The 25,860-nt window shown below is 44.7% G+C and overlaps 1 protein-coding gene across 1 annotated transcript; it reads left to right on the forward strand.

Annotated features, from left to right (window-relative positions):
- Window positions 1-5,579: 5,579 nt before the first annotated feature.
- Window positions 5,580-24,301, forward strand: LOC310876372 (src kinase-associated phosphoprotein 2-like; the record flags this gene model as incomplete). Its single annotated transcript, XM_083789900.1, has 10 exons — window positions 5,580-5,686; window positions 6,120-6,225; window positions 6,379-6,404; window positions 7,597-7,707; window positions 11,381-11,461; window positions 11,670-11,753; window positions 12,185-12,309; window positions 14,562-14,625; window positions 23,068-23,191; window positions 24,286-24,301. The coding sequence occupies exons 1-10, from the start codon at window positions 5,638-5,640 to the stop codon at window positions 24,299-24,301; spliced, it is 786 nt and encodes a 261-aa protein (XP_083646026.1). The 5' UTR covers window positions 5,580-5,637.
- Between the last annotated feature and the right edge of the window lie 1,559 nt (window positions 24,302-25,860).

The raw sequence follows: 25,860 nt of genomic DNA on the forward strand, positions 1-25,860 counted from the left end.
GATGGCTATAAAATGCTTGCCACCAATATGCCTCTCTTTTATGAGATCAATGAAATGCCAATGATCGTGGACCTGGCAAGGCTAGATGACGGTGGGGGTATAGAAGATACTTTGAGAAAGAACCAGGCACAATATCACAGGAGTTGTCGATTAATGTTCAATAATGACAAACTAGGCCGTGCAAGGAAGCGAAAATCCAAAACTCAAAGTAATGAAAGAGATGAAAGCCATGACATGCAAAGAAATGCAAAGCTCCGTAGAATGACTCATGATGTTGAGGCTTGCATTTTTTGCGAGACAATTTTCCCAGCACATAACCTAAGAAAGGCAATGACAACTGACCTGAATGACAGACTAAATGAATGTGCCAAGATACTAAATGATGGAAAGCTGTTGGCTATACTGAGTGGTGGTGATGCCATAGCACAGGAGCTGAAATACCATCTTGTATGTCTCACTGGTTCTATAACAGAAAGAAATGTCATCTAAGAACCCTTGAGAAAGAGTCATCTCAGAGTCAAACAGAACCAGACGTCTTTCCCCAGGTTCTCTCAGAACTGGCCAACTACATTGTAGAAACATGTCTCAGTTCTGATGGTCCTATCATCTTCCGTCTTGCAGATATGACCAACCTGTACAAGCAGCGTCTGGAGCAACTGGGTGTAAACTCACCTACAGTCAACTCTACCAGATTAAAGGAACAACTGTTGGAAGAGATCCCTGAACTCCAGGCTCACAAACAGGGCAGAGATGTGCTCCTGGCTTTCGAGGAAGATGTAGGCCATGCTCTCTTTCAAGCTGCAGAGTTCTCAGAGGAACGTATCATGGCCAAGGCCGCCAAAATCCTGAGAGGGCACATTCTGGACCATCAGTCCAGATTTGATGGTACATTCCGTGAGGGATGCATCAAAGATGCCATCCCCTCTCCTCCAGTTTGTTGGTATGGTAGAACACGGTGCTGATATCAAGTCACAGCTGAGATTTGGCACTTCCAAGACTGACCAAGCGATTGCACAACTGTTGCAGTACAACTGCTACTCCAGATACAAAGAGGGAGCAGCCACCCACAGACATCCCAAAGATAGGGAAACTCCATTCCCAATATACATTGGTATGTCTGTTTATGCCAAAACCAGGAAGAGAGGACTGGTTGAAATGCTGCATGAACATGGCATGAGCATTTCCTATGACCGGGTGCTGGAGATATCTGCTCAACTGGGAGATGCAACAGTCAGCAAGTATGTTGAGGAGGGTGTGGTCTGTCCGCCAGTGCTACGGAAGGGATTGTTCACCACTGCTGTCATGGACAACATTGACCACAATCCGTCTGCAACAACTGCTACTACATCTTTCCATGGCACCAGTGTCTCTGTGTTCCAACATCCGACCAAGGAAAGCAGGGTTGAAGAGCGTCAGCAACTCAAATTTGGTCCAGAGAGAGTAAAGTCTGTCCCAGAACTTCCAGACTCTTTCACAAACATCCAACCTGCCTTCTTCAAGACAAAGAAACCTTTGCCACCAAAGAGCCCAGTGCCAAAGCCACCCACGGATGTCCTCAGGCCACAACTTGCACTTGAGTACCAGTGGCTGGAGAAGGTAATCATTACGGAGGAAATTGAAGGTATAGTGGACCTTACATGGTCAGCACATCATGCCTCAATGACGAGGAGCCTGGAGTTTGAGGTAAGCATCACATCACTTCTGCCTCTTCTCCGAGACCAAGCCCACTCCATTGCTACCGCCAAGCATGTGATGGATAAAGTACAGGACATAGTGGCATTCTTGAACCCAGGACAAATACCCGTCATCACAGCTGACCAGCCAATATATGCCGTTGCGAAGGAAGTGCAGTGGAACTGGCCGGAGCAATATGGAGAGGACAAGTATCTTGTCATGTTTGGTGGTCTCCATATTGAGATGGCAGCGCTCAAGTCCATTGGCACTCTTCTCCAGGATAGTGGATGGACAGGGGCCTTGGTTGAAGCTGGAGTGGCTTCATCTGGCACTGCCGATTCATTTCTGTCAGCTGCTAGTGTTACCAGGACACGACAAATGCATCAGATAACAGCCTGTAGTCTCTACAAGCTCTTGAAGGCAGCATACACTGACTACTGCCAAGAGAGAGAAGACAACAATGAAGCTGTGTTGGGCTTTGAAGATTGGTGTGAAATCCGCAAAGAGCAAAGTCCACAGTTTCGATTCTGGCACTTGATTCTCTCCATGGAACTGGTTATCCTCTTGCTCATTAGGTCATTTCGTGAGGGTAATTTCAGTCTTTACTGTGAGGCACTGGGTGAGCTGATTCCATACTTCTTTGCCAACAACAACAACAACTACGCTCGCTGGCTTCCTATACATCTCCGGGACATGCTAACTCTTGAGAGTAGACACCCAGAGCTAGCTCAGGAGTTCAGGCGTGGCAATTTTGTTATTCACAAAACCAGTCGGAACTTCTCTTCACTTGCCCTTGATCAAGCCCATGAACAAGCAAATGCCATCATCAAGGCTGATGGTGGAGCTATTGGGCTTACAGAAAACCCCTCTGCCCTGAGGAGATGGATGATTGCTGGCCCTGAGGTCAGCAATCTTGTGTCAGTGTATGAAACTGAGGCACAAACCAAAGAAGTATGTGAGCATACACTACACCGTGAGCAAACACGTCATGCTCAAAAACGGTTCCTGGAGAATGTCAGGAAACTGTCTACGGGTATGCAAGACCTGGGGAATCCATTCCAAGAAGAGAGTCGTGATTTGTATTCAATAGATACTCGAGATATTGCTGACCCGAGCTCAGCAGAACTCTTACGCTCACACCTGAAGAACGGACAGACAAAATACCAAGAATTTGCACAAGGTTTGCAAGACAACCAATCAACTTTTTATGAACCAATCAAGAAGAACAGAGTCAACTTCTTCAGCCAAGAGTCCACTACTACCGGGCCATCAAAGCAGAAGGTAGTGAAAGAGGACTGCCAGCTGTTCTCCAAACTCTTCATCTCGTGTCAGAGCAGAGAATGTGACCTGCAGGAGTTCTTCCAACATGAGAACCAGCCCTTTCCTGCTGCCTTGAGTGATGGTGGGAAGCTTTATGCTTGCCAGAAATCCCAGCTGGCATCCATTCTTGAGACCGGCATCACATCTCCTGACCAAGAACCAAAGACTGATGTCATCATCATAGATGGTTCAGCTTTGGTCCACACACTGCCACCGAAAAGATCGAAGACTTTTGAGGACTACGCAGCACTGGATGTTCTACCCACAATACAAGCTTATGCCACAAAGTACAAGACTACACACATTGTGTTTGATGTGTACAATCCGGCAAGTCTGAAAATGGAAACAAGGTCCAAACGAGGCCAGGGAGGACGACGCAAAGTGACAAATAGGAACAAAGTTCCATCGAATTGGCGCAATTTCCTCAGACATAATGACAACAAGACAGACCTGTTCCACTTTCTGGCAGACAAGATTGCTCTCATGACTGTGCCAAACATGGTTGTTGTTACCAAAGGACCTGATGTCTTGAGTACCTCGGAAATCAATCTGGATAGTTTGGACAAATGTTTCCACGAGGAAGCAGATACAAGAATCTTTGTACATGCCAGACATGCCACAGAGGAAGGTAGCAAAACCATCATGATCAAAGCCAATGACACTGATATTTTGGTCATTGCACAAAGCATCTTCCCATCCCTTCAGGATCTTGGTCTCCAGCAGCTGTGGGTGACGTTTGGGCATGGTCAGAGCCTGAGGTGGATTGGTGTACATGACCTGTACAACCATGTTGGACCAGAAAAGACCAAAGGCATACTTTTCTTTCACGCCTTCACAGGTTGTGATACTGTTTCAGCCTTTCGCAACAAGGGCAAAAAGACAGCGTGGCAAACCTGGGCTATTTTCCCAGAGGCTTCTCCCATCTTTGCCAAACTCAGTCAGTACCCTCCCATCTTGGATGATGGTGACTTGGAGATCCTGGAGAGGTTTGTGGCCCTTATGTACGACAGATCGAGCACAGTTGCCAGTGTGGATGAAGCGAGATTTGACATGTTTGCCAGAAAGCAGAGGCCATACGAAGCCATTCCTCCAACAAAAGCAGCTCTGCTTCAACACGCTAAACGTGCTGCATATCAGGCAGGCTGCATATGGGGTCAGTCAACCCAGCCTCAGCCAAAAGCAGATAATCCTGCTGACTGGGGATGGAAGAAGGTTGGTGAAGAGTGGCAGGTCTACTGGACAGCCAATTCACCACTTGCAGAGAGTTGTCAGCAACTCGCTAAATGTGGCTGCAAATCAGGGTGTCAAGGAAGGTGCAAGTGCTATAAATTAGGTTTCAACTGCACTGCACTGTGCAGTTGCAAGTGTGAGTAGACACCTTCATAAAGCCTACCCTTGCGCTTAATTCCCAGCTGAGCACACTATTAACCATGACAGGTCCTTTCTTCCTATTTCTGTTATTTTATTACATTATTTCCACTGTTTTGCCATGTTAGATATTTTCATTTGAGTTTTAACATTAGGTGAGCACCTATTTTCTGTTTCTCATAGTTTGCTGGCTGCATCAGCCAGTGGGAGATGCTGTTGCCTCCTGTTTATTTCTTAACAAAAAAAAAGAATTACAAAAAAATACATGAAAGAAACAACAAAAAGCTCCCTTGTGACTGTTAACTCTTCGTGGTGATATTTTCTGTTTGTCATAGTTTGCGCTGGCTGCATCAGCCAGTGGGAGATGCTGTTGCCTCCTGTTTATTTATTAAAAAAAGAAAAAGAAAAAAAAACATAAACAAACAAACAAACAAAAAAACCTTGTGACTGTTAAATTTCCGTGGTGATATTTAGTGTTTGTCATAGTTTTCTGGCTGCATCAGCCAGTGGGAGATGCTGTTGCCTCCTGTTTATTTCTGCTAAAAAAAAAAACATTAAAAAAAAAAAAAAAAAAAAAAAAACCTCCCTTGTGACTGTTAACCTTGTCGTGGTAAGGGAGCTTGTGTACCTCGCTGAACCTTGAGAGCGACTCCTGGCAGGTTTTACCACACCGGACAGGTCAAAGGCAAGAGGTCAGACAAATCACAGTCATACAACCCCAGGTTGATTCATGAGGCATGATCTGAGACATAATATATCACAGAAACATTTTGGACAACCCTATCAAATTTAATGAGAACAATACAGATGGCGGCCATCTTGGAAAATGGCCACCATGTTGGAATTTATGGTTTACTGGATCTGGCATGGTCTAACATACAAGAATCAACACTATGAACTCCTTAATTTGAAAACTCCATCAATTTCGATGAGAAAACGTCATTTTTAATGTCAATGTGGCGGCCATCTTGAAAAGGTCGTATCCTCTTGAAATTGTGGGTGGATACGATACTTTTTCAAAAGAGTGGGCTTTAAAGAGTATCTGTGCCAAATGTCATGCTTGTATACCAATCTGAACGATTGTTTCAGTTATCTGCTGCGCTATAAACGGCTTCCCATACACTTGTGGTCAGAGAGATCATAATACATTGAAACTTCCGTGTCTCTGATGCACTTTCACTTCCTTCTGTGTGTTCAGCCATAGCAGGCAGAGACAGTTCCACTCTGGACGCTATATTGTTGCCACGGTGGGCTTGTTGTGAGTGTGAATAATTCATGTTAAGTATGAGTGCTGTTCCAGAGGAGTTAACAACACTTATTTCGGGTATGCTTTACACACACAATAACTTTTATAACAGAAGTTTGTTTGTTGTCCTTGTGTCGCTTTGACAAAGTAAACAGTAAAGTGACCGTTTTGTGAAAGAGGAAGCGTCAAGTGAGTGAGTGCACTCGATGCTTCGTCGTATGACGTGTCCCTCGCCGGAGGAAAATAAAACGAGACGATGTATGTTGCAAGGCGAGGCGTTGTGAGCTTGTACATCGGCTATTTTCAGCGAGCGACACCGCCGTACGACAGAGTACCCCATTATTGTTGTTGGCATTTTCTTTTTCTTTTATAATTTAATGACATGAAATCAAATTGAGCAATGGTGGAATTAATCTAGCCTGAAGTGACAACAGAGTTTACTGTGATGATCCGTTAACTCGTTTCATTATCAATATCTTCATTTATTTTTTAAACCTTTCCTCTTAATTAGATATTGAAAACTTCCTTTCTGATGGCTTGAAAGGAGAAGCTTTGAGTAAGAAGGCAAAGGAGAAGAGAGAGGCCTTTATTAAACGAATCAAAGAGGTTAAATTGGGGTATGTGTATGCTATGCTATGTACAGTACAGTCTCTTCTCTCAATACATTATGTTTTTCTGTCTTCTCCATAAATTATATTCCTTTTTGTGTAGGCTAGCCTATCCAGTATACAATGTGATAACTGTTCTCTGTTTACTGTATCCCCACACAGGTTCCCACATGATTTCAAGGACAAAAGTGAGATTTTTTTATTATAACAATGATCAGCTTGCAGGTGTATGTTGTTATACATACTTTAATTGTATTTAATGCCTTGTACAGTCAGCAGTGGTATGTAAAGATGGCACACAGAGTAGAGACATAACATTATGGTTTAGTCCTTTTCTCACTTAAACCCTACACTTAATTGACTGGGTTACCCAGTCTGTTTACATTCTCCGTGAATGAAACAAGTGTTGTGATTGGTCAAAACAAATATCTGACGGATCCGTACCGACACTTCCGGCTATGCACTCTCTGCCTTATATTGTGGCCAGGCTTTTCTCTTCACTCTCTGCCTTGTATTGGGACCAGGCTTTTCTCTTCACTCTCTGCCTTGTATTGTGACCAGGCTTTTCTCTTCACTCTCTGCCTTGTATTGGGACCAGGCTTTTCTCTTCACTCTCTGCGTATTGTGACCAGGCTTTTCTCTTCACTCTCTGCCTTGTATTGTGACCAGGCTTTTCTCTTCACTCTCTGCCTTGTATTGTGACCAGGCTTTTCTCTTCACTCTCTGCCTTGTATTGTGACCAGGCTTTTCTCTTCACTCTCTGCCTTGTATTGTGACCAGGCTTTTCTCTTCACTCTCTGCCTTGTATTGTGACCAGGCTTTTCTCTTCACTCTCTGCCTTGTATTGGGACCAGGCTTTTCTCTTCGCAGATGAGTAAGCCTGGGAACGAGGCTAGGACCCTCTGGACACCAAGGGCTCCATTTTCGTCACCGCTATACTCCTTATCCCTAAACGTCTTTGCCTTTTCTTTTTTTTTACTATTTTGCAAAACATTTTTGGATAGTTAAAATGGCCAGTCTACAAGCTCACAATGTGTCAATGTAGATTGGCTAGTTGAACTATTCAAAAATGTTTAGCAAAATAGTAAAAAAAGGCAAAGACGTTTAGGGATAAGGGGTTTAGCGGTGACGAAAATGGAGCTCCAAATCTCTTCGGCAAAAGTAGCCTATTTTAGTATCTACAAGCTCACAACGTGCCTCTTTATTACACGTGGTGAGCTTGTAGAGCTGCTATTTTTGACGAAAGTTCGCTCAAGAATATAGGGACACTGCGGTCCATCCATTAGTAGCTCTTAATTTCAGATTCACGTCATATAGCTCTTTCTGTGTGATGGTTAAACACGTGACGTGATTACCTACTGTAGCACTTTTTTCTGTCAGGTGTGGAGGATTCCGATGATGAGGAAGAGGTCGACAGCTACGAGGATGGAGGCATTGGAGGCTCACTGCATTCGGAGCGCACAGACCGAGAAGACGACGACGCGTACGCACGTACGTGTCCACTTGGATATTTGTTAATACTCACATTTTCACCCACAGTTTGGTATGCATTGGGCCACGTCGGACCCCTATAACTCAAGAGTACACACTCTGAGTTACAGACCTGCGAGGGTCCAGTTTTTTTTACTTTCTCTCAATGGTCTCGCACCTTCCTACCTACATGACTGCCTGCCTAAATATGTCCCAAACCGCCCCCCTAAGGTCTTCCACTGCTGGCCTGCTCGCTTTGCCTAAAAAAAATGGCAACTAAAAAATACGGGGAAGCAACTTTTTGCTTCTACGGGTCGACGGCATGGAACAAGCTCCCACTGTACCTTCGTCAGGCAGCCTCTGTAGACATTTTTAAAGCACAGCTCAAGACCCACTTCTACAACATTGCTTTTAATTGATCTTTTTTTTTTTGTTATTCATGTCCTCACTGTATTGCATTACTGCTTGTTTTATTTTTGTTTTTATTTTTTTCTCCATTGCTCTGTAAAGCACTTTGAGCTGCATTTCATGTCATGAAAGGTGCTATACAAATAAAGTTTTATTATTATTATTATTATTATTATTATTATTATTATTATTTGTACTTGAGTTATTATGGACCTGTAAGGATCCATTTGGGGTTCCTAAACCATTGTTTAACTGGGGACCCCCTGGAACCCTTCTTAAGTGGGGTCCCGGGACCCCACTTTGAGAACCACACTGTTATACAACACCTCACCTCACCCTTGAGTGTTTTTGTCTGAGGCTTTCTCAGGAGACTCTCTAACTTGGCTCACCTCTTTTTCAGTATATGCTGTTTCGAATACCTTCACTGTTTTGCACTTTTAGATGCGTTTTTATGCAAACCTTTAGTGAAAATCTCTCCTCCCAAGGGCAAAGAAATTAGGGTCTCCATTCTGTCTGGAATGAACATAATACAAACCACAGAGTGACGTCACGTGTGTGTGTGGGAGAAAGTGACTCTGAGCAGGCGAGAGTGAGGCAGACATTCCCTGACAGCAAGAGCATGGTTTATTAGCCCTGTTCACAGTCTATGGTCTGACGGTCTGGCCTGGCCCATTACCATGAGTTACCACCAGGCCTGCAGTTTAGAGAAAACACATTGCTCAATGTACAGTAGCCATGTCTATATACCTATAATATACCTATTTCGTATACTTGACGTATGGAGTATCAGGGAAAGCCTCCTGTGATTGTAGTGTTAGAGAAAGGGTCTGGGTTTTATTGGTTCTTAAGCAGCTGCCACTTTTATAGCCGCCCTTTCACACAAAGCAACTTTGACACAGCATTTGAGCATTTGCATTGAAGTTGCACTCGGGACAGGGCGACTCAAACACAGCCAAAACACAGCCGAGTGGTTACCTTATTATTATACTATTCATTTGAACTTTTATCAACCTAGTACATTCTAACAAACTGGAATTGGATACGTATGGATTATGTCAACCCCTCACCCCGCTCTAAAAAAAAGATAGTCTTTTCTAATCAAATCTTATAGATATTAACCTATTATTATACTTTACATCAGGGGTTCCTAAACTGTGGCGCATGCACCCCTTGTGTTGTGCGGATGCCCTCTAGGGGGTGCGTGACATGAAAAGGGTAATGGCGGTTTTATGGTGTTTTTTAGCCCAAACGGCAAAATCCGGTAAACCACTGTTGTAAGGAGATGTATAGAGCAGCTGTGGGAGTATAAAACAGCTGCATGTCTCTCAGTGCAGTGACATTCTGTGATAATCATATTAAAAATTGTATAATCTTCTGCCAAATGCAACGAGACTTGGCACTAGGGGGTGCGTCAGCTAGGTCAGGAGGTAACAGGGGGCCGCTGCTTTTTCATTTTCTTTTCATTTTCATTTCATTTTATTTCACACATAGTGTATCACAATACAGTACAAATCTTAATAGATAACAATTCATATGTCTTTCTTAAAGGTATATTCAGTGATTTCACTCAAAAAACCTTAGGTTTCGTTTTTGGCTGGGACCTAAGCCTTTCATCCAATCAGGATAGAGAGCCAAAAAGCAAAACCTAAGGTTTTTTTACCCCCAGGGGTTAACTGGGGACAGGGAGGAACTCCTTATATGGTCAGCACACTCTATAGTAGAGAGGATTATCACAACAAAAGAAAAAAATAAGTGATATTTGAATTAAGTGAAATCACTGAATATACCTTTAATTAATTTGTCTTTCATACTTATCTGATACACCCACGACGAAAAATGAGTCTATGACAAATACAAACCTTTGAATTTCAAGGACCCTTCACTTTGGGATTCATCAGTCCACGCCACGGACCCTCGTTTGACATAGATTCCTCTGGGATCGCAATGTACTATAAAATCCAAGCTTTGTACAGATGGAACCAAATGGACCCGTACACTCTCAAAATTACAATCTCCTAGATGTTCAAGGACCCCTGGGGGTCCCCAGACCCCAGTTTGAGGACGGAATTGTGTGCAGTATGACAATGCAATTACCTGAGCCAAGTGACGGAAATAAGACGTTTAGATAAAATGTTCAACTTTGAGGTGATTTTATTTGATCATGAACTGAATTTGCTGATAACAATTATTGTTTTACTTTGTAAAAGTATTTACTTTTAAAAGCACGTTTTGTGTGCATTAGCGTTTTTTTTTTTAGCACACAGATACTTTATCCCTTAGTTTTAATTATTAAATCGTGTGTTGAGATCAGTCTGTCAAACCCTTAATTGTAAATGTATTAGTATTAGTGAATTGGATTGAGATGAATGGATCAATATCTCTGGCTCAGCGTCTGGGCCTCAGTCCCATGACTACACCAAGATTTCTGATGACTTGGTTTGTGGTTTTTAACATTGCAGACTGAAGCTGAGCTCTGACTTTTAATTGTTCTTCCTTGGCTCCAGAAACAATTACTTCAGTTTTGTCTTTGTCTAATTGAAGAAAATTCTGGCACATCCAATAATTGATTTGTTCAATGCATTCACCCAGCGTTTGCATTGCATCATTAGTCCCCTGATATGGTTATGTAAAATGGTATGTCATCTGCATTACCATGGTTGGCAACATATTTTCTTGTTTGATATGGGCCTAATTGTTCATTAATGACGTGTATAGATTATTCTGTGTGGCTTGTTGACTGCTTGATGACTGCAGTTTTCAGGGCCTGTGGGAAGTAACCTGAGAGAAAAGATGTGTTGACAATTTGTAGACGGTCTGAGGCCTGCTGGCAGAATATCAAGGCAACGGGAGGAGGATTTCAAATGTATGAATGATGTCCTCCAACCATTCACGGTCAGATCAAATGGTGTCATGGATGCTACCTGGATGCTACTATTAGTTTTACTTTTAAGTAGACAGACGTAGGCCTACATATCCTCTACCCTAATTGGGTGTACTTACTGCATGTCTAATATTAATTCATTGCAGGCTCTGGTGGATGCAAGTTCAGAGGCTAATGATGACATGATAACCTGTTGATGGTAGCAAACAAGCTGTAGCCTCACTCACTCACACCCAAGAGAAGGCTTATGTGGAAGAGAAAGCCTGAATACATATTTTGCTGGCCTTTTTCAGCGATTTTGTGATGACATCTTTTTGATGTGCTAGTCACCACTAGTCACTACAGGGGGATTATCTGTAGTGTTCTCGAGTTCTAAACATGTTCTCCATTTCACTTCCCCTGCAGGTGCTCAACAGTCCCCACCTGTGGCAGCCCAGGATCTGACCTCTGTATTAAAAAAAGGGTACTTGGAGAAACGCAGAAAAGGTGGGTTCCATCATGTTCCGTAATTCCGTCATATCCACACCAGGAATGTTGATGAAGATTGAACAGAACAGAACGGACAAAAAAAGATCAGTTGTTTTTGACAGATGGGCATGCTCGTTCTATTATGACATGCCCAGAATAAGGGTGGAAGGTTTTTCAAGTATTTCAAGTAGTTAAGATTAGTAACATAACATTCTTCCTTTTGTAGATCACAGCTACTTTGGCACTGAATGGCAGAAGAGATGGTGCGTTATAAGCAGCCATACGTTCTACTACTACAGCAGTGAAAAAGGTACAGGCATTTTTCTTCTTTTAGATTCAGAAAACATGTTGACGATGCATAGAGCTGTGCTATGTCCCAGGTTTTTATTGGAATTGATATCGGAGGGAGCAGGGCGATGCTGCCTTTTCATTTCATTCTGTAGATAGTTGAAGGTACACTAGTCCATTTAATGCTGTTACTGCTAATCTTAGCCAACTTTGTTTACAAAGAAAGGGGTTACATTTATATATTACTGTAGTATATTCTAGGACAATAGGGAAACAATATACAGTATCTGTCTCTCTCTCTCTCTCTGAGACAGAAAGTATAGCAAATAGGGAGATGGCATAAATGTATGCATTATTGTTTGGGCAGCTATGAAAGGAGCACATGTGGTGTGTCAGTCATGTGGAGTTTAAGGACCCCACCATCTTTGGTCAATTAACATATCTGTTTGACAGACAAGCAGCAGAAAGGTGAGTTTGGGGTTGATGGATATACCGTCAAAATGAACGGCACTCTCCGAAAGGATTCCAAGAAAGACTCCTGCTTTGAGATGTCAGCCCCCGGCAAGCGAGTGTATCAGGTACAGTGGTCCTTTTGACAATATCTGAGAAGGGGCTTTCCAATCCCCCTTTCTAAGTTTCCTTTATTGATACAGGTAGTAGGAAGGCTGACGGGGAGTGGAACACGAGTAATGCTCTAACTAAACCACCATGTGCTGTAGCTCTGAATGGAGTGGAGCATCTTAACCACTTAAGCCTTATAGAATCGAATTTGCCAATCAAATGTCCGTAAATGTCCGTTCTTTATATTCTTTTTGAAAATGTTAATTGTTTATGGGCTAATTTGTTCACCCTATAAAGGCACGTGCAACATTGGGAAGTAGTTTGAAAGTGGTTAAAGGACAATCCCAGTGTACACACTAAAAACATGTGGGTTATTTCTGTAACTCAATTCCTGGGTTACTTGCGTTGAGTTATATTTCTGGGTTATTTTCCAGAGCCATAACCATTTCCTGGGTTATAGGGACCCAATTCATGGGTTATTAAAGTGGGTTAAGATTTCTGGGTTATTTTTCTGAGGGTAACCCCATTGTTGGGTCGGATAGGTCACACCCCATGGGAGTGGTTAGAGGAAGTCCATTTCCCAGCATACACTGGGGTGCCAAGGACCGTGTGTTATTGTTCTTATGTGTGTTATTATTTGAATATTAGAATGTGTATGTTATGGGTCGTTGTGTTTAGTGTTTTGTTATGGTATTATTTGGTGATATGTTGTTTTATGTGATTTGTTAGCAAAACCATGAATGAAATGTCTGTTTGTTTGGTCAGTCTCTCTCCCCTTTTTCCATTCATATGTATAGTATCTGTTGGAAAGGGTTTGTTGTTGATGGTTGCTCCAACAAAGAGTTTTCATGCCTCTTGCAGGCAACTATACACAGTAAAAACACTTTAAAAACACATATTTATGTAACCCATCCCAGCCATATCCATTTCCTGGGATATAGGGACCCAATTCATGGGTTATAAGATTTCTGGGTTATTTTTCTGAGAGTAACCTTATTGTTGGAATTGATTGATTGATTGATTGATTGATTAATTGATTTATTTATTTAATGATTGACTGATTGATTGAACCAATAATGCTTCATTCATAACCCAAGTTATGGGTCAAAGTAACTTGGAAGTTGGGTTATGTTGACCCTCTGAATGGGTTATTTTTATAACCCAAGTTATAACCCAAGTTATGGGCCAAAATTAATAACCCATTTTGTTGCGTCAAAATAACCCAGGGGTTGAATAGGACCCTTTGTAACCCAGGAGGGGGGTTAAAAATAACCCAATATGGGTTATTTTAACCCAGCCATTTTTTAGTGTGTATTTTAAATGCAGAATTCTGACGACACATTGCCTACAGATGTCGACTGTAAATCTTGACTTAAACTATTCACATGTTTTCTGACAAGTCAATCATACTTCACTCTACTGCCAACCACTTTCCAAAGCATATTATAATCAATTTTCAGATTTTCCCCAAAAATGTTTTACAACATTATAGGAAGCCATTGGGCCTACATTTATTTCAGAACTTATTCAATCAATCAACGGTATAATATTTAATATGGATAATTCCCACCCCATTGGTTAACGTTTCAGCCGTAGCATTATCTCACCATTATGTAAAAATGAGTAAAGCATTGAAGGAGAAACGGGGTGTGGTGATGAGGGATGAAGTAAAACTAAATGCACTAAACCGCGGCGAGTCGGAAAACTGGCGAGTTCTCCGGATACCGTGATGAGGGCTGCTAGTAGGCCTCATCTGCTCTGAATGGGATGCTTAAGATTAGAGTCTCTGGGCCAATGCCGGATGTTTGGAGAAGCAAGATAATTGGAATATGGGTTTATATGTTGTAAATAATACGATAGTTATTCCGAAATACTGTATGACTTAGGTCACAGGCGTGACATGGCTCCTAATGATACGCCAGAGCAGACCCACTCATCGCCGTGTTAAATGTAGCCTTTCTGTCCACGAACGCCAAGCATGGCCTCGACTTACACGCCATTTAAAAAGTCATATTTGCATTAACACTTCATTAAATCGTTATTAATAAAACAACATTCATGTCTTTCTGCACCCCCACCCCCGGGCCTCTCTCAAAGGGCCAAATCTGACATGCACGTCTAAAAGGGTTTTTAAATGAGCGTTTCTAACACGTTGACGTGCAACATTTTACTATGCATAAATGCAGTGTTATTTGCTTATGTTAATTAATATATGTATAACTGTATGTCGGACTGAGTGCCGTGTTCATGTCTTGTCTCCTTCGTGCAGTTTTGTGCGTCATCTCCCAAAGAGGCTGAGACATGGGTGAAACAGATCGACTTTGTCCTGAAAGGTGGGTGAAGCCGTCACACGGCTTTTCAATGTGCCATGTATGAATATTAACCCTGACGTATTTTTGCTTCCATACGAATGCTAATCCAAATGTGGACGAGAACACTCTAAATGGGGCTTCTTCAAATTTGCGGTTCTCGACGGACTCAACCGTGGGTCGTCATGGCCATGATGAGACCCATTGCAGAAGGTCACTTCACTGACAAGTCACGGAGAGGGGTCATATTTTGAGTCCCGGCCACAAACCGGTCGAGAACCGCCGCTCTAAATATTTTCACCGCTCGCTTTGTGCACGAGTGCCATTTTCTTTCCATATCGTGGCTGTCGGCTATAAACCTTGCATGTTGAACCCATTTTGGACTGACCCTGTAAGAGCCACTTTATGAGGTCATGTCATGATGACCTTAATTGCTTGATTGTGCCTATTCTATGTGTTTGATCTAGCAGTGTTTGATGTTGATTGCCTATTCTATGCAACAATGTTTGATCTCATGTTGATTGCCTATTCTATGCAACAGTGTTTGATCTCATAATTAGTGCAGCAGAGTACTCTTTTTACTGCCTTGCTTAGATTGGTCAGTTCTTGATTGGATGTTTGTGATTGGTGCTCTTTTTCTTTGATGTCTAAGTTACCCTCCTGTCCTCCTGTTTGAGCTTGTCAGAAGCTGTGAAGTTGAAGTAGAGAGAGCACATATTTCTTCTACCACAGTAACCACTCTCATGTTATCACAGACCATGTAACCATACTGAGACATTTTGTACCACTTGTATTTTTTGCCTTTACTTCAGTATCACGGATACCACGTGTGTCAGATTATTTGTGCTCACAGCTTTTGAAGGGAATATATTTTGAAAACTGAACAGAAAATATACGCCTCTATAGACCCCCAGAATTATCTCTATTGGGCCACGGAACCCCATCTCAAAATATGTTGTTCCAGGGACCCCCCCAGAAGCCAATATTTTAGTTAAAAATGTTCGCTCTGAAATATATATTCAAAGATGCGTGCCACATTTTCACGACTTTTCAAAAATAGCAGAACTACCATAAAATGAAACCAAATGGACTTTCATTGGTTAAATATTTATGAAGCCCACAGGCAGACGTATGCACTTTCACGTGATATTTGTTTTCTCGAAAATGGGAGATCTACACTAGTACAAGTACAGTAGGGGTGAGCGATAGCGAGACGATACAAAGTGTCAGGCACCAGAAAGGATAGGACACAAAAGCAGGCAGCAAACCTTTAACGGGTTTTATTAAAGTTCAAGGGGAAAAGGCAGAGGCGTAGTAGGTAGGCAAAGCGTGGGTCAGGATTCCTGGAAGGCTGTCCGTGGGGCGTCGGTTCCGATAGGGATTAGGCAAGTCGAGAGTCAGAGTTCGGTCCGGGTCCATACACAGTGGTTCTGGGAACAGGCAAAGGTACAAGGCGTCAGGCAAGGGATAACCAGGGACAGGCTAAGGTCAGATAATAATAACAGGCTGAATGACAGGTTCAAGAATAACGGCGTGCTAACCTAGGGTAAACTGGGTTGATCTGCAGGCAGAGAACAATGGGTAGCGGCAGACAATAAGTAGCCTTGGCTACTCAGCGTGGAACCTGGTGCAGGTGCGCTCACACTGGTGTGGGCGTGACAGGAGCCCCCCCTCCCACGGACGCCTCCTGGCGTCTTCCGAGGCTGGTCAGGATGCTGCTGATGGAAATCACGGATGAGGGAAGGATCCAAGATGTTGCGGCCAGGGACCCAACATCGCTCCTCCGGGCCATAGCCCTCCCAGTCGACAAGGTACTGAACACCCCTTCCCCGCAGTCTAGACTTCAGCAGTCGACGCACTGTGTAAGCCGGCGAGCCATCAATAGATCGGGGCGGAGGAGGGGGCGGCACGGGGGGGCACAGGGGACTGGAGACCACCGGCTTGACCCGGGAGACGTGGAAGGTAGGGTGGATGCGCATGGTACGAGGCAACTTGAGGCGAATAGCAGCGCGATTAACCACCTTCACGATGGGGAAGGGGCCAATGAAACGAGGCGCCAACTTGCGAGACTCAACGCGGAGGGGAAGGTCCCGGGAGGACAACCAAACTTTCTGCCCAGGGCGGTAAGTGGGCGCCGGCGCACGATGCCGGTCCGCGTGGCGCCGGTACCTAGAGGCTGTGCGGAGAAGTCGGGAGCGGGCAGTCTTCCATGTCCGCCGACAGCGGCGCACAAACTCCTGGGCAGAGGGGACTGAGACTTCTTTCTCCTGGTCAGGGAACAGAGGCGGCTGGTACCCCAAAGCACATTGGAATGGCGACAGTCCAGTAGCAGACGTAGGCAGAGAATTATGAGCATATTCTACCCACACTAGCTTACGACTCCAGGTGGACGGGTTGTCGGAGGAAAGACAGCGTAGAGTGGACTCCATCTCCTGGTTCATCCTCTCACTCTGACCGTTTGACTCTGGGTGGAAGCCGGACGAGAGGCTGACCGAGGCACCAACCGAGGAGCAGAAGGCTCTATAGAACCCCGAGGTGAACTGGGGTCCCCGGTCAGAAACCACGTCAGAAAAGAAACCATGGGGGCGGACCACATGCTGAATCAGAAGCTCAGCAGTTTCCTTGGCAGAGGGGAGCTTGGGAAGGGCAATGAAATGGGCCGATTTCGAAAACCGGTCCACGATAGTGAGAATGACCGTGTTGCCGTCCGAAGGTGGGAGGCCAGTGACGAAGTCCAGCGAGATGTGAGACCACGGGCGGTGGGGGGTGGGAAGCGGAAGCAGAAGGCCGGACGGGGGGTGGCGAGAAGTTTTATTCTGCGCACAGACAGGACAGGCAGCAACGAACGAATCCACATCTTTCTTCATGGAGGGCCACCAGAAGCTTGGTTTTAGGAACAGAAAGGTGCGATTCATGCCAGGATGACAGGTGAGGTTAGAGGAATGTCCCCACTGTAGCACACGGGACCTTACAGGCTCGGGCACGAACAGGCGATTCGGAGGTCCATTGCCGGGGTCGGGGTGGCTGCGCAGAGCGCTGCGGACCTCCGCTTCTATCTCCCAAGACAGGGCTCCCACTATGAGGCTGGGCGGCAGGATGGGCTCCGGGTCGTGACTCTCTGGGCTGGGGCTGAACATGCGAGATAGGGCGTCAGGCTTAGTGTTTTTGGACCCAGGGCGATAAGACAGAGTGAAGTTGAACCTGGAGAAGAACAAAGCCCACCGGGCCTGGCGGGAATTGAGTCGTTTAGCCGTCTTAATATACTCCAGGTTCTTGTGGTCAGTCCAGGCAATGAACGGCTGCTCAGCACCTTCCAGCCAATGTCGCCACTCCTCCAGGGCTAACTTCACGGCTAACAGTTCTCGATTCCCTATGTCATAGTTTCTCTCTGCAGGGTCAAGTTTACAGGAGAAAAATGCACAGGGGTGAACTCTGTGGTCTTCAGAGGAGCGCTGGGACAGCACTGCTCCTACTCCCACGTCAGAGGCGTCAACTTCAACAATGAATTGACGGGTGGGATCCGGATGAGTCAGGACAGGGGCAGACGTGAAGCGCGTCTTAAGGTACAGAAACGCCTTCTCCGCCTCAGGGGACCAGACAAAAGGCACCTTGGACGAAGTGAGGGCAGTGAGAGGAGCCGCCACAGTGCTGTAGTTCCGCACAAAGCCCCTATAGAAATTGGCAAAGCCAAGGAAGCTCTGGAGCCCCTTCCGGTTACTGGGTTGGGGCCATTCGACCACCGCTCTGGTCTTCTCCGGGTCCATACGGATACTGCCGGCAGACAGGATGTAGCCCAAGAAGGGAACAGTGGTCTGGTGGAAAGCGCACTTCTCCGCTTTTACAAACAGGCAATTCTCCAGAAGGCGCTGGAGCACCTGTCTCACATGCTGGGCGTGGTCCTGGGCATTGCTGGAGAAGATCAGGATGTCATCAAGAAAGACAAAGACGAACCGGTTCAGCATGTCGCGGAGGACATCGTTGACAAGAGCTTGAAAGACTGCGGGTGCGTTCGTGAGTCCGAAGGGCATGACGAGGTACTCATAGTGGCCACTGGGGGTGTTGAAAGCCGTCTTCCACTCGTCACCCTCTCGGATTCTGACCAGGTGGTATGCATTGCGGAGATCGAGTTTAGAGAAGATGGAGGCCTTCTGGACCCGCTCAAAAGCAGTGGAGACGAGCGGGAGGGGATACCGGTTTTTGATGGTGATGTCATTCAAGCCCAGATAATCAATACAGGGTCGTAACCCCCCATCCTTCTTCCCCACAAAGAAGAACCCCGCCCCAGCTGGAGAAGAGGAAGGGCGGATGAGTCCAGAGGCTAGGGACTCTGAGATATACTTCTCCATAGCGTCGGTCTCTGGGCCTGACAGCGAGTACAGGCGGCCACGAGGGGGAGAAGTATCAGGCATGAGATTGATAGGACAGTCATAGGGACGGTGAGGAGGTAACGACGTGGCTCGTGACTTGTTGAAGACCTCCCTCAAGTCCCAGTATTCAGGTGGGACCCCTGCCAGGTCAGGAGAGTGGTTGGCAGGCGTAGGTTCAGGGGGGAGTGGGGGCTGAGCTGACAGTAGGCAGTTAGCCAGACAATGCTGCCCCCAGGCGGTGATCTTGCAACATGACCAGTCAATAGAAGGGTTATGCAAAGCCAGCCAGGGACGTCCCAAAATGATAGGGACATGAGGTGAACTGATGAGGTGCAAAGAAATAGTCTCACAGTGATTGCCAGAAATACGTAGCTTGATAGGAACCGTAGACTGAGTCACCAACCCGATGGGTCTGCCATCGAGGGCGCTGGCTTGACGAGGTTTGTCAACATAAATAGTGGGGATATTTAATTGGTGGACTAGGTTAGCATCAATCAAATTAGCATCTGCACCAGAATCAATAAGAGCCTGAGTCTTCAATAGAGAGTTAGAATAGCTGATAGTAACGGACTGGAGATTATTGCAAGAGTTAGGGAATTGAACATTGCTCACCAATAATTCCCTGGCTACTGGCGAGCGTTGTCTTTTAGTGGACAAGTTGCCACAATGTGGCCAGGATTCCCACAGTAGAAGCAGGCTTTATCTCTGATGCGACGCTGGCGCTCCTCGGTGCTCAAACTGGCTCTTCCAATCTCCATGGGTTCCCCTCTGGAGGTAGAGGGGGGCGTGGTCAAGGCTGTGACGCGCCCGGCACCGGTGAGTGTCTCTGTTGTTGTTGGGTTGCGGTCCATGTTGGGGCCGCGGAAGGATCTCTCTCTACGCCGGTCACGGAGGCGCTCGTCAATCTTTACAGCTAACTTCATGAGTTCATTCAAGTTGCTTGCGTCCTCACGGGTGGCGAGTTCGTCTCGTAGCTCGGATGACAGGCCGTGGTGATAAGCGGTGAGCAGCGCATCATCGTTCCATCTCGTCCCGGCTGCCAACGTGAGAAATTCAATGTTATAGGCGGTCACATCGCGCCTACCCTGTCGCACAGCATACAACCTCCGGGCCGCCGTCTGACCTGAACCAGGGTGATCAAACACACGCTGAAACTCCGCCACAAAAGCATCATAAGTGCGATTAGCCGTGGGGAGAAAGTCGAGATGCGCGACAGCCCAGTTGAGTGGACTGTCAACAAGAAGATTCATAATAAATGCCAGTTTATTATGATCGGATGAGTAGCGAGACGGCTGTGCGGCGAATGTAAATTCACACTGGACCATGAACTGACGAAAACCCCCTGGGTCACCAGAATACTTGGCAGGAGTGGGAATATTGGGTTCGGACCGCGGGTCGGTACCAGCAGGATTAACGGGAGGCACCGCTGGAGCGATAGGAACAGGCTGGGCTTGGTGAGTAACCGCCAACTGTTGAACAATAGCCGTAAGGTTTGTAATCGCGTCTTGCATTTCTCTGATGCTTTGGTCGTGCCTACCCAGTAAATCAAGGGCTGACGGATTCGGGTCGGGGTTACCCGCTGAGTCCATAACTGGCCTGCAGATCTGTCAGGCACCAGAAAGGATAGGACACAAAAGCAGGCAGCAAACCTTTAACGGGTTTTATTAAAGTTCAAGGGGAAAAGGCAGAGGCGTAGTAGGTAGGCAAAGCGTGGGTCAGGATTCCTGGAAGGCTGTCCGTGGGGCGTCGGTTCCGATAGGGATTAGGCAAGTCGAGAGTCAGAGTTCGGTCCGGGTCCATACACAGTGGTTCTGGGAACAGGCAAAGGTACAAGGCGTCAGGCAAGGGATAACCAGGGACAGGCTAAGGTCAGATAATAATAACAGGCTGAATGACAGGTTCAAGAATAACGGCGTGCTAACCTAGGGTAAACTGGGTTGATCTGCAGGCAGAGAACAATGGGTAGCGGCAGACAATAAGTAGCCTTGGCTACTCAGCGTGGAACCTGGTGCAGGTGCGCTCACACTGGTGTGGGCGTGACACAAAGTCTCCACAATATGCCGTTTCAGAGATATCGTATATATCGTGATAGAATGAATGCACATTCTATGATTTGCAGTTCTATACTTTAATTTATACTTCTGTAGAACGACGGTTTCATATTTTGCTATTTCGTATTTAGGTCTTAAATGGTCTCTTAACTCCTTTTTCTCTTAGTTTTTGTTGCCTCTTAGGTGGTTGTACTGTTAAAGATGGAGTGCCACAATTTTTGTATTTTTCCAGCTTTTCATGTGTATGGGGTGACAGTACTTCATTAGACACCCTGGAGTCGTTTTTATGTCCAATGGTGTAATAACTTTGTATTTAGGGTTTCTTCCTGGAGGCTGAACCCTTGACGGTCAAACGGGCCAATGAAGTAAACACGGATAGTGTGACGTAAAAATATTGCACGCACACACGCACCTCCCCCTCTATACATATTTTTTTAATACGACAACCTCTTTGGGCGGAGCTGCCTGCCACATACACACGTGTGAACTGAACAGCGCAGCCAGTTTGCTTTTGCTGCTCTGTGTGTGTCTAACTGTGTGGCAGATTTTCAAACAGTCATTTCACACATTACCAGTTCACAGCAGAGCAGACTGTTTTTCGTTAGATTGGAAGCAAGTAAATGTTCACGTCGGGTCCTCAGGAAGGAAACCACAACAAACCAGTCTTATAGCCTACCTGCTCTGCTGTATAGTTGCTCTTGTTGTTCTCAAGGAGTAGGTTGTTTATTTTATAATCACAGTCGGGCTTTGATACAGAGTGTATTGTCACAGTGTGCATTCTTGTTGGCTGTTGTAGTCAATATGTATGTAGGTCCTAATACTTATACGAGGCTGTAAAGTCAAGAATTAGAAGTATGTTGTGTCGCGCTGGATGTCATGTTGCCATGTCTGGCTATTACAAGCGACTTGGGCTTGTTTTCATATAAGTAACTTTCAGGGGAGATGTGGTTGACTTGACCAATGATTCATGTGAAGGACCCTCAGATTAATATGTTGTTAAAAGGATTGGTGTTGTTGAAACGTTTTCATAAATATTCACGGCAATTTCTGTGACTTATTTTTGTGGACCTGGCCGCTTGTTTCTTTAAATCTGGCGACTTTTGCTGAAACTCAACGCAGTCAGATAAAGGACAGTTTTAATGCCAGGGTGCTTAGCTGGAGGAAATCAATAGCCTACAATATATTGTAGGCTAAATGATCTATCAAACTAATTGTTTCTGCTGTTAAACTATGATCGAATTGGATGATGAGCTGAGCTGATTGCGACAATAGGGTCAATATAATTGGAGGAAATAAATAAATGATTATAAAAAATCAGAAAAAACAGATCTGATATGGTATGGATGCATGGATTATATGCCTATACATGGATGGTGGCAGTTTGTGCATAATGGTGCCTATACGATATCTCAGAAATATTGGAAGTGTTCACTTCTAACATTCACAAAAACATGAGTTTTTGTTACATTACAGACACCAATTTGCCATTTTGTAAACAAAAGGGCAGAGCCATGGGCTGTCCTTTTATAAGGAGGGGGAGGGACTAGGACAAGTGGGTGGTCTTAAAGGAGGAGGCGGAGGGACTGGATTAGGTGGGTGGTGCTATGGTTAAACTCACGCATACCTAATGAACTGGTGGGTGTGTCCACATAAAACCATAATTGTAACAAATACTGTACACTTTTTTGAAAAAATTATACCTCATATACACCTAAATACACCTGATGATCATGTTTAAGTGTGGAAAAAAATCACGGCACTCCATCTTTAAGTAAGTTGAAAAATAACCATAAAACAGCATGGAAAAAAATATTGTGATAATATCGTGTATCGTGATACTGCTTGTAAAAAAAACAATCGTGACATTACATTTTTCCATATCGCGCAAGCTTGTGATGTAAGGAGTTGTGAACTTGTGTATCGGCTACCTTCGATACTATGTGGTACAACAAAGTAGGGGATTAATTTCTGGAAAAAAAACAGAAATATGGAGATAGAAGGTTTCTGCCCGACCGAGATGATAAATATTAGAGTTTGGTTCTTTGCAGACATGACGGGCATCATTCCCGAGGATGACTATGAGGATGCTCAGGAGGATGACATCTATGAAGAACTGTCAGGTGATCTCTTTCAGGATCAACCGCTTATATACACAGTGTGCCGTGTGTGTCTGTTTGGATGGGGAAAAAAGCGCACGTTTTCTAATCATTTAATTCCTTGACCCAGTAACCCCACACGAGCGTATAGCCTACGTGCACATGTCGTGCAGGGAATAATTATGGTATACCGTCTGGGCGAAAAAAAGCTAGGCTACAGCGCTGGGTCCCGGGACCCTGCCTTGAGTAGTACTGTAAATTATTGATTATTGATTGATTGAGTCAAAAATGATCGTTTTGGGTTGTATGTGTGGACACAGATATCTTTGTCGTATGGGCCCCTGCCCATACGACAACGGAGTACGAAAATATCCGTTTTATAAAAACCTAGAGACGTATAGCCCAGGCCTAAGTTACCCTCCTGTCCTCCTGTTTGAGCTTGTCAGAAGCTGTGAAGTTGAAGTAGAGAGAGCACATATTTCTTCTACCACAGTAACCACTCATGTTATCACAGACCTGGTAACCATACTGAGACATTTTGTACCACTTGTATTTTTTGCCTTTACTTCAGCATCACGGATACCACGTGCGTCAGATTATTTGTGCTCACAGCTTTTGAAGGGAATATATTTTGAAAACTGAACAGAAAATATACGCCTCTATAGACCCCCAGAATTATCTCTATTGGGCCACGGAACCCCATCTCAAAATATGTTGTTCCAGGGACCCCCCCAGAAGCCAATATTTTAGTTAAAAATGTTCGCTCTGAAATATATATTCAAAGATGCGTGCCACATTTTCACGACTTTTCAAAAATAGCAGAACTACCATAAAATGAAACCAAATGGACTTTCATTGGTTAAATATTTATGAAGCCCACAGGCAGACGTATGCACTTTCACGTGATATTTGTTTTCTCGAAAATGGGAGATCTACACTAGTACAAGTACAGTAGGGGTGAGCGATATCGAGACGATACAAAGTCTCCACAATATGCCGTTTCAGATATATCGTATATATCGTGATAGAATGAATGCACATTCTATGATTTGCAGTTCTATACTTTAATTTATACTTCTGTAGAACGACGGTTTCATATTTTGCTATTTCGTATTTAGGTCTTAAATGGTCTCTTAACTCCTTTTTCTCTTAGTTTTTGTTGCCTCTTAGGTGGTTGTACTGTTAAGTAAGTTGAAAAATAACCATAAAACAGCATGGAAAAAAATATTGTGATAATATCGTGTATCGTGATACTGCTTGAAAAAAAAACAATCGTGACATTACATTTTTCCATATCGCGCAAGCTTGCGATGTAAGGAGTTGTGAACTTGTGGATCGGCTACCTTCGATACTATGTGGTACAACAAAGTAGGGCATTCATTTCTGGAAAAAAAAACAGAAATATGGAGATAGAAGGTTTCTGCCCAACCGAGATGATAAATATTAGAGTTTGGTTCTTTGCAGACATGACGGGCATCATTCCCGAGGATGACTACGAGGATGCTCAGGAGGATGACATCTATGAAGAACTGCCAGGTGATCTCTTTCAGGATCAACCGCTTATATACACAGTGTGCCGTGTGTGTCTGTTTGGAGGGGGAAAAAAGCGCACGTTTGCTAATCATTTAATTCCTTGACCCAGTAACCCCACACGAGCGTATAGCCTACGTGCACATGTCGTGCAGGGAATAATTATGGTATACCGTCTGGGCGAAAAAAAGCTAGGCTACAGCGCTGGGTCCCGGGACCCTGCCTTGAGTAGTACTGTAAATTATTGATTTATGTGTGGATATTGTCCGTCTGTCTTTCCAGATGAGGACGACTACATGCCGCTACCTATGGGCATATGGACCAAGCCCGTTCCTCCTCTTCCTCCTGCGCCAGGTACTCCCTTTTTAATTTTTTAGATATTGTTATTTATTTATAGATCACAGTAGTTAGACGGGAAAGGGGAAAGAGATGGGGTGGAAGACACACAGCAAAGTTTGTCGGGATCGGGACTCGAACCCGCGACACACTGTCGTGCTGGATTACCAGCCACGGTGCCCGGACCACTAAGCCGGCCCAGGCCAGGTACTGTACTCTCTTTTAACGGGGTGGTTCTCAAACCTTTTCATGTCAAGGACCTCCAAATTGACACGTATTCGCCCGCGGACCCCCATGTGAAAAGATATGCCAGGGACCCCCCATAAGAGAAGGTTTCTACGGCTCTAGCAGTGATTCTCAACCATTTTAATTTCAAGGACCATTTAATTCAGAATGCCATTTCTGTCTCTGGGACCCCAATTTATATTGTAAAACCAATGTCAATTTAACTCTGGGAGTGTACAAATTAGAGGGCAGCACGGGTCCACCCGGACCCGAATACCCGAGATCCGAGCCGGGTCAGGTGCAAAATATTCACGTGCCGTCGGGGATCGGGTCGGTTCCATTTCAAAGCTGCGGAACTCGTTTCGGGCATCTGAAATGCAGAATACCCGAAATAACCGTGAGGATCCGAGATTTATAAATTAAACCCTTCAACTTTAAAGGAGAATTCCATACTAAAAGGCTTTCTTACCTTTCTTTGTAGTTGTTACGTCCCCACCAAAGAGGTCCAAGTGTTATTTTGTGCAAAAGCTCCTTATTGGCTATTTCCCCTACCATAAGCCCTAAATGAATTGCATTGAATTGAATGGGAATTGAATGGGGCTATGGGGTGTTGTGCTAATTCGCTTATTTCCATCGCTCAAAATTATAATTTCT

Source organism: Protomyctophum parallelum (assembly GCF_964188405.1).
Source record: "Protomyctophum parallelum genome assembly, chromosome: 19".
In the NCBI taxonomy this organism is placed as follows: Eukaryota; Metazoa; Chordata; class Actinopteri; order Myctophiformes; family Myctophidae; genus Protomyctophum; species Protomyctophum parallelum.